The sequence below is a fragment of the Dasypus novemcinctus genome, chromosome 4, assembly GCF_030445035.2.
Source record: "Dasypus novemcinctus isolate mDasNov1 chromosome 4, mDasNov1.1.hap2, whole genome shotgun sequence".
Taxonomy (NCBI): Eukaryota; Metazoa; Chordata; class Mammalia; order Cingulata; family Dasypodidae; genus Dasypus; species Dasypus novemcinctus.
In genome coordinates this window covers 72,235,840-72,244,824 of record NC_080676.1, presented here as the reverse complement: position 1 = coordinate 72,244,824, position 8,985 = coordinate 72,235,840, and the positions used below count along the sequence as shown (strand labels likewise).

The window sequence follows — 8,985 nt, the reverse complement described above, 5'->3', positions numbered from 1 at the left end:
GGCGAGAGCGGCGTGCTCCGGGTTCCGGGACGCTCCGGGTAGGATGGTTCTTCGGCGGCTGCTGGCCTCGCTGCTGAACAGCTCGCAGCTGGTGGAGCGTCTGTCCGAGTCGCGGCCCATCCGGCGTGCAGCCCAGCTCACGGCTTTCACGCTGCTGCAGGCCCAGCTGCGCGGCCAGGACGCAGTCCGCCGCCTCCAGGGCCTCACGGCTGGGCCCGCGAACTGCCTGGGCCGCCGCGCTGCCCGCTTCAAGGACACCTTCACACAGGAGCTGCGCCGCGGCCTCCGGGACCGACCGGGGTCACCACCACGTAGTCAGAAGGGACCCGGCTCAGGCTCCTAAGCCCGGGTTTGGCCGAGCCGAGGTCACTTACTTTCCCTTCTGGGCGCTGCATCAGCCTCGGCGTTGAGGAGTCATCCCTAACACTGCGCACGGCTCTGAAATCGGACTCAGATTGTCGGCTTACAGATGTCCCACTCAGGAAAGCCCAGACCAGACGACAGCCCCATCGAAGCCCTGTCATCGGACAGGACACAGTGTGGAGAAAGACACGAAGCCTGAGAGATAAAGATAGGCCGGGCCCTGATAACCCGACGTAGTGCCATGGAGCGAACCATATCCCGAAAGAGATCCTGCCGTTTGCGAAAGGGACCAAAACTCCGGAGAGATGCTGCTGCTTCTGCACTGGTACAGCCGGGCACTTCTTCCAAGGAAAATTAACGATGAAGAGACAGTCCTACAGCTGCCAAAATATCTGATTAAATGTGTGAGCTGATTAACGGGGCTGAGTGTGATACTTCTCAGGCAGTATGAATTAGAAATCCTGGGGACTGTACATCCATGATAGTAATAGTTAACACATATTGAGTGTTTACTCTGCTGGCACTTGCTAGTTGCAATCTCATTTACTCTTTACAACCACTTTCCTATGAGGAAATAGAAGCTACGTCTTAAGTTGCCAGAAGCTTTACAGAGTGGGATGTGAAGACAGGCGTTTGACTCCAGCGCTTCAGTCCTTAATCATGGCTTCTTGGCAGCATTTACCCTGACCGTCAGTGCCTGCCTTCTCCCATCAGCTCCAGGTACTTCCTACCGTGGAGCAAGCTAGCTGGGTTTCTGTTCACCATTTTAGAGGCTGGCATACAAAGTGTGATTGGTCCAGCTAATGAGTCCATGGTTAGGGAATCAAATGTATACAGAAAGGCCAGTCATTTGGGGCTCCTAGCTGAATTTCTGATAATCTCTAATTAGGCCACTTAGTCATGTAATCTAGAAAGCTTGAAGCCACAGGAAAGGCATTTAGGCTGGTAACCTAAATGTGCATCCAAGCTTTCCTGGCAGTCATGGAGAGTCTGCCCTGAGAATTTCACACTTATCCCTGCAGGGGACAAGCAATAAATAGTGAGGGCACTGTCACAAAGGAGAGCCTCTGACACATCCAGAGGGGTAACAGCTGTTCAATGCCAGATGTTTTTTGTTGTTCAAATTTTACTGAGGGATAAATTGCATACATAAAAAATTAACTTCCACAATTGTACATTTTCATGAAGTTTGGAAATAATTGAAGCTTATATCAGAATGTAATCTCTGCAGTATTGACATTGCACACCAGATAATTCTTTGTTGTGCAGAGATGCTGCACATTGTAGGATGTTCAGCAGCCTCCCAGGACTCTGCCCAGATGCCAGCAGTACATTTCTCCAGTGTTGACAACTAGAAATCTCTCTAGGCTTTGCCAAATGTCCTTGGGAGGAACCCTTCCAGTAATGTGTGGATGCCCTTCTTGACATGTATTCAGGTTATTCAAAATTAAGAATCTTGAAATAATCAGGATTGAGGGAACCTGTCAGATAAGACTTGGATCCCCTTCCCAGTTAGGTTCAAAGCTGAGGTCCAATAAAATTAGAATTTATTGCATGATATGTTCCTAAATTTGCCAATTAATGATATTATGCAGTGATCTCAATTTCAAACAGAAGATCCAACGTGAAATAATACTCTTAAGTGCCAGCTGTTTTTTGTTATGTGAGACTGTGGCAGTGCTGGATTTTCCAATTTTTCAGAAGCTGGAAATTATTAAGTTTCCTAAAGGAAATCTTTTTTTAAAGTGATGACAATTCATTTGGTACCATACACCTAACAAAATGGCCATTGGCTACCATTTTTTAAAACATTTTTATTGATGCATATTAATAAAGCATACAATTCATTCAAAATGTACAGTTAATGGTATTTCGTATAATCACATAGTGGTGCACTCATCATTTCAATCATTATTAGAGCATTTTCATTATTTCAATACCACTACTAATAAACAGACAAACAAGAAACAAGAAAATTCTTCATCTCCCAATCTATGTTTCCCCTGCTGTACATAGCTGCTATTTCTGGTTATTCTTGCACAATTATTTATTAAGCAGTTTTATTGAGATATATTCACATACCATACAATCTAACCAAAGTGTATAATCAGTGGTTTTTAGTATAACCATGATGTTGGGCATTCATCACCACAAAAAAATTTTAGAACCATTTCATTACTCAAAAAAGAAAAAACTCCACATCCCTTAGCATGCCTTCCCTAGCCCTACGTAACCACTAATCTAATTTCATCTTTATAAATTGATTTATATTTACTTTTTTTTTTTGAGGTACCAGGACCAGGGATTGAACCCAGGACCTCGTATATGGGAAGCTGGCAGTCAACCACTGAGCCACATCGGCTTCCCTGAGTTGGTTCCCTTGTTTGTTTGCTTGTTGTCTGTTCTTTTGTTGTTGTTCCTAGGAGGTACAGGGAACTGAACCTTAGACAGGACTGGAGGCATAGCCACCAATGTTTGTAGCCAATGACCTGCCATTCCACAAGTTACCTTATTACTGAAGAAACAAATCAAATTTTTTCCACCATCCACAGTGGCAGCAACCTCCCAGAATCCCTTCTCAAATTCTTCCAAGTCCTGCCAGTAGATGAAGAAGGAAAGCAACTCATCCACTATCCCGCAGGCCAGTTAAGACTCACTGCTTGATGCTGGACAAATACCAACACTTAATGAACAAATTCAGAGCTCTGGGACCACCACAGTCTACATGGGCTGCCACATCAGCAGTTCCTCCAGGGAATTATGGGGGTATGAACCCAATTGCAGGGGAAGGGAGAGGCAAAAGCCCAAGAAGCCCAGAGGAAATTTAGGATCCAAGAATCTTAGGATGTCTCCAAGTTGGCACTTGATTTGTATGTGTTGGGCAAAAAGCCATTTTTGGCTTCGAAGTCAACAAAAGTGCTCACCAGTGCCAGATACGATGCTAAGCTCTAGGAGTATGAAGACCAATCAGGTTCATAGAAAAATAAACCTTGAGAACAGTGAAGTGTCATGAATGGGTACCGTAAAGTTCAAAGGCGGGAAATGGCTCGTGGTATGCTAGAGCCAGCTCACACAGGCTCAGGAGCGGAGATTGTTGGCATCTCTTCCCAACTCTCAGTTCAGTGGCATCATGTTGGTAGCTTAAATCTGTCATGGTGGGAGTATTTACACCACAGAAAACAGCAAACACTACAAATCAGTACCCCCTCCCCCCAAAATAAAGAGTTAGTTGTTAAACATTTGCCGGCACTCTAGGCTTTCCTCTTCCTTGGTGGGGCTGAGTCCCAAGCAGCAGCCACAGAACAGCATGTTTGCGAGAGGTGTTGCTCTAAGGTGACCAAGGCGTTAGCCAGAAGGCAGAACTGGAAAAGCACTCAGGTTCATCTTTTGCATAGGTTCCGTCTCCTGCTCTGTGTGTCACTGGTATTCCCTGTGACTGGGGCGCCTCTTCTTCTCATTTGGGATGGTAGAAGCATGAGGAGGGAGAATTAAGACAAGCTTAGGAGGAAAGTGGATGTGGCTCAAGCAGTTGGGCACCCGTCTACCACCTGGGAGGTCCCAGGTTCAGTTCCTGGTGCCTACTAAGGAAGACGAGCAAGACAGCAAGATGATGCGATGGACTAGTGTGGCGAGCATATGCAACCAAGACAATGAGGAAACACGGTGAGAGACACAACAAATGGAGTGGAGGTGGCTCAAGCAATTAGGCGCCTCTTTCCCACGTGGGAGGCCCCGGGTCTGGTTACTGTTGCCTTCTAAAAAGAAGACAAGCAGACACAGAGCCACATAGACACAGGGAGCAGACAGGGAGCGCAAACAAGCGGGGAGAGAAATAAATAAATCTTAAAAAAAGGCAGGCTTAGGAGTGCCACATCCCCTTAGAATCCCAGTGGCTTGGGTGGAAGGCTCCCTGTGTTGTGGGGGCGTGAGGGCCTCTGCTGGAGCAGTGGGTGTTGGTCTGGCATGGGGCTTGCTCTCTAGCCTATGAAGACAGGTTTCAGACACAGCCTCTGAACATGGTGAGTGACCAGACGATACTTAAGAAATGACTCTGGGGGCACCAAGCTGTCCTCAGGCACCATCAGATCCTGACTCAGCCCTGCATGCTCTCCTTACTCACTGGGAAGGCTGAGAGCACCTAAACAGACAGCAGTCCTGAGGATGGAGGACATTTGGGCTCCTAATCCGGGAAAATGATTCTCAAAGAGCAAGGTACAGAAATGGCCAGCGTTTCCCACCATTTCTGTCAGGGACAGTAGAAGAAGAGAGCAGGGAGAAAAGATTGAAAATGATTTGTTTTGGTAACAACCAAACACCGAGACAGCAGGGACTTTATTTATTTAATAAAGTGCCATTAAATATAAAAACATTCCCCGCTTTCATGCTTAAAGAACTCTGACTGCCCAGCCAGGGATATGTGCTGTGCACCCCAGGAATGACCCGGTGTTAGCTGGCAAGATACTTCAGAGGTTCTCTGATCCATGACAGATTGGAGAATGGACTGGGTGAGGGGCTGAGGCTTTTTCTCAAAATCACACAGCCAGTAAGTGGCAGGTCAGGGACTAGAACTCAGGTCTCCTTAAGCTGAGTCACTTGCTCTCTCTACTTCACCTCACTGCCATCTAGGCACCTGCGAAGCCGACAGTTTGTCATGACGGCAAGGGGTAAAGCATCATGGTAGAAGGAGAGGTCATTTAGGCATGTCATTAGCAGGCAGATCATCTCTTTTCACAACATGTGTTTTAATATATTTAAAACATCACAGTAGCTGAAAGGAATGGGGCAGGGACAGACATCAGGTGCATTGGTTATGTCAGGATTTTTTGAGGGTCTTGGCATAAGGTCATGCTTGCTCATATATTTGGTCTCAGGGAAAAGATGCCTGCTCACCTAGAAGGCAAAGCAGCCAACAGCTGTGCTCAGGAGAGGCAGAGTGGGAATTCTGGAAAAGAAACAAAGGACAAGAACCAGGGCCCTGACCCCCGCCTCCCCACCGGCTACCCATCCGGAAGGTGGAGTGGCAGATTCTCTGGCTGAATTTTGGGCAGTGGCTGCGCCATCGTTTTGCCAGGCTTCTCCCCCAGCTCCATAATATGAAGGCTGAGGTGGTCCCTCCACGCCCCACTCAGCAGGGAAGACAGGGCTGGGGGGTCTTCCAGGGTCAAGTGAGGAAACACGAGTGTCTCATTCTTGAGGGTGAAGCCACACTTCTCTGTGGTAGGTCTGATGGTGCCAGGGGTCACCACGAAGAGGCGGCAGAGCTGCGGCCCACCGGCCCCCCGACAGGCTGGCTGGCTGGTGAGGTTGTTCATGGCCTGGCACAGGGCCCAGTCCTCGGCCCCACCCATGTCCACCACCTCCACAAATGACCCGAGGCCTGGGAGGCGTAGGAGGTGCTGAGGGGGCATGTAGGTGTGGGCAAAGAGGAGCGTGTAGTGCGTGGGCACGCGTGGGAGCCCAGGAGCATGGACCACCCGCTCCAGGTGCCCCAGGCCAGGCACTAGGCCCCCCTGGTGCAGGCAGCCAAAGAAGAGGGCCCCCAGGGTGTTGAAGAGAACCAGGGCCCCCTTGCAGGGCACAGGTTGGGCCCGCGGACTGCAAAGCAGAACCAGGGGCACCAGGAGGGGTATCAGGAACCGAGCCTCCTGATGGCTGAAGGCAGACAGCAGGGCCAGGGGCACGAAGTAGAAGAGAAGGAGGTGAGACCTGGGGCTGGACAGCGGGCCCCGGGCACCCAGAGCCTTCCGGAGGCCCACCTGTGCAAAGGCCCGGAGGCAGACTTGAAGCTGTTGCCACGCAGCCCGCAGGGCCTGGCTGTGCAGCAGCCCGAAGAGCAGGAAGCCGTTGACTGCCAGGTGAGTGAGCCGCAGGTGCGTGCCATGCCTCGCCAGGTTTTGGGGATCCAGGTTGTAGTGCAGGAAGTTGACAGGCGTAAGGACAAGGGTACTAGACCCAGACAGGCTGGAGAAGTACCAGCTGTCCACAGCCACAAACACCGCGGCCGTGAGCGCGGCCCCCGGGAGCAGCACCAGGGCCTCATGGGTCAGGGACTGGAAGCCGGGATTTGCGGCTCCACGGACGCCCCACAGGAAGAGGGGGGCCAGGGCAAAGGCCAGAAAGGTGGGCCTGTTGAAGAAGCCGGCAGCCACGACGCCCCCCAGGAGCCAGCCGCGCCACCGCGGGCCCGGAGCCGGCTTCGTGGGCGCGGGGCGGCGCGCTGCGCGGGGCGACACCAGCAGCAGCAGCGCGGCGAGCAGCAGCCCCTCGAGGGCGTTGGAGAAGGTCCTGGTGTAGAAGACGAGGGTGACGTGGGAGCCGGCCAGCAGGACCAGGGCGGCCCAGCGCTCCGCGCCCCACAGCGGCGCCAGCTGGTGCACGGCGCCGTCCAGCGCGAAGGAGAGGCCGGTGAGCAGCAGGCGCGGCGCCACCAGCAGCGCGTAGGCGCTCGGCGGGCCCGGCCGCGCCCAGAGCCCGAGCAGCCGGAAGGCGGCGCCCGCGGTCAGCAGCGGGAGCAGCGCCGAGCGGCACGGGCTGCCGGCCGCGAACTCCCAGGGCCGGGCGGCCTGCAGGCCCAGGACGTCCTCTGCGGAGAGAGACCGGACGTGAGCTGGTTCCCAGGCGGGGCTGCGGCCCCCAAGGCGTCCCTCGCGGCCACCCTGAAAGATGCCGGAGTTGCTCCTGCGATTGGGTTACGTTATGTGACACAGCGCACCTTAAAGCAGGGAGGTGACTGGAGGGGGCCTGACCTGGTCACAGAGCTCCTTTAAAGCAGTTTTCTCCAGCTGGTCGCAGAGGAGGCCGTCAGAGAGTCAAAGCACGAGACTGACTCGGTGCACCACTGCTGCCTGAAGACGGTGGGGCCATTGGCCAGGGCTGGGGGCAGCTTCTAGGAGCTGAGGGTGGCCCCCCGCAAGGAGACAGGGCCTTAGTCCCACCGCCACATGGAACTAAATTCTGCCAATAAGAATGACCCAGGCCCTCCTTGGACCGTCCCTGGAGCCTTCCTCTCACCTTGCTGGGCAGATGCAAGAGGTCACAGGAAGGGGAGCCCTGGTCCCCACCCGGCTTCAGAAACTGACGGGGAGCAGCCAATTATTCTCCATTTTAGCTCCTTTTTGCTTGTCTGTTTATTTTAAGAGCTCAAAGAACCCAACGTGAGGATTCTAGGCCACGTGGCAGGGTAGGAAGGAATGTTACTATCAGAGAGGCCAAGGGCTGCCAGCTGCTGGCGGGGTAGGAGGGCAGGTTGCCTCCGCTGGGTGACGTGCAGGGCCTGTCCCACCTACCTCCCAGCTCCCTCTCCTCAGCCCCATGAAAATGCGACAGTGACATCACACCTGATCCAAACAGAAACCAGAGTGCCAAGACACATGGCCTTGCTAAAGATTAAACTAATTGTGGGTGTTACTTTATACAGTCGCCCCACTGGTGGGCCTTACCTTGGAATAAATGTTAACTTGTCTCCCCATTGTAAGAGAGTTAGACTCATTTATAATTTTCCTACACATGGTTCTTCTGCCCCTTTTATTTGAACCTATAATTAGCACTTTACTTGTTAAATATATGTCCCAGAGACTTAAATCTTCAGTCTGTTCATATGCTGGTTGAGCTCTGAGTCTCAGCAGAGTTGCAAACAAAACCTCCTCTCTCGGTGCATCAGACTCGCCCAGGACAATGAACAAAATGATGATGATGGACAACACTCATCCCAAAAAACAGGGAGTATCTACAACTGCAAGCAAAACAGTCCCATCCATCTGCCCCATGGGGCCTAAGCCCCCTCTCAATTGGAAGCAGAATGGGCATCACCATCCCCAAATCCTCAAGGTTGAGGAATGAACAAACATACGGGGGAAATGCAATCATGGAAAAGTAAACATATTTTTATTCTGCTAACGGAAGAACTTGTAACACTGATAAAAAGACAGTGGTCACCAAACATTCTGTGGGGAGGGAGAGGGAAAAATAGGTGTAACATGGGCATTTTTGGGCGTTGGAATTGTTCTGCATGACACTGTAATGTCGGATATCAGCCGTTTCACATTTTGTCAAAATGTATAACATATATTTTGTATGGGGCAAAGTGGAAACGTTAATGTGAACTATAGACCATGGTTAGTTGCAATGCTTCAAGATTTGTTCATTAACTGTAACAAATGTACCACACTAATGAAAGATGTTATTAATAAAGGAAAATTGGAGAGGAGGGAGTAGGGTATATGGGAATCCCCTATATTTTCAATGTAACTTTTCTGTAATCTAAAACATCTTTAAAAAACAAAAAAGAGCTTGGAAGCAGATTTTTTTCCCCAAGAGCTTTCAAATAAGAACTCAGCTCAGCCAATACTATCCTGAGCTCAGCCTCGTGATACCCTGAGCAGAGAGCCCGGTCACGGGCCTGGCTTCTGACCTACACGCTGGAAGCTAACAGGTAGGTGCTGTTTTAAGCCGCTGAGTCTGTACTGATTTTTTGTGCAGCAATAGAAAACAAATACCAGGGAGCTCGGCCCTCCCAAGGCCCCCCCCTGTGAAGGGGACAGGAGGAGCCACGCCTGGAAGATGAGGACACAGTATGCCCTGGAAGAGTGTGTGGAGGGGGTGGGGTGGCAGCAGGTTGGAAGG

At 51.3% G+C, this 8,985-nt stretch overlaps 2 protein-coding genes across 5 annotated transcripts in view; one reads left to right on the top strand and one right to left on the bottom strand.

The window, feature by feature from the left end:
- The first annotated feature begins 43 nt into the window (after nt 1-43).
- Nucleotides 44-780, top strand: NCBP2AS2 (NCBP2 antisense 2 (head to head)). Its single transcript, XM_023590993.2, has one exon. The coding sequence runs from the start codon at nt 44-46 to the stop codon at nt 341-343; it is 300 nt and encodes a 99-aa protein (XP_023446761.2). The 3' UTR covers nt 344-780.
- A 1,978-nt stretch (nt 781-2,758) lies between these two features.
- The window catches only part of PIGZ (phosphatidylinositol glycan anchor biosynthesis class Z), a 62,361-nt gene continuing 56,134 nt past the window's right edge, over nt 2,759-8,985 (bottom strand). For all 4 annotated transcript variants that reach the window (XM_071214705.1, XM_071214708.1, XM_071214704.1 and 1 more), the window contains one exon: nt 2,759-6,946. In XM_071214705.1, the coding sequence (XP_071070806.1) occupies nt 5,361-6,946 (1,586 nt within the window). In that variant the 3' untranslated portion in view covers nt 2,759-5,360. The remainder of the gene's footprint in view (nt 6,947-8,985) is intronic.

What these genes read in the sequence shown, in the direction of transcription:
- NCBP2AS2 (XM_023590993.2), top strand. Translation starts at nt 44, where the DNA reads ATGGTTCTTCGGCGGCTGCTGGCCTCGCTGCTGAACAGCTCGCAGCTG.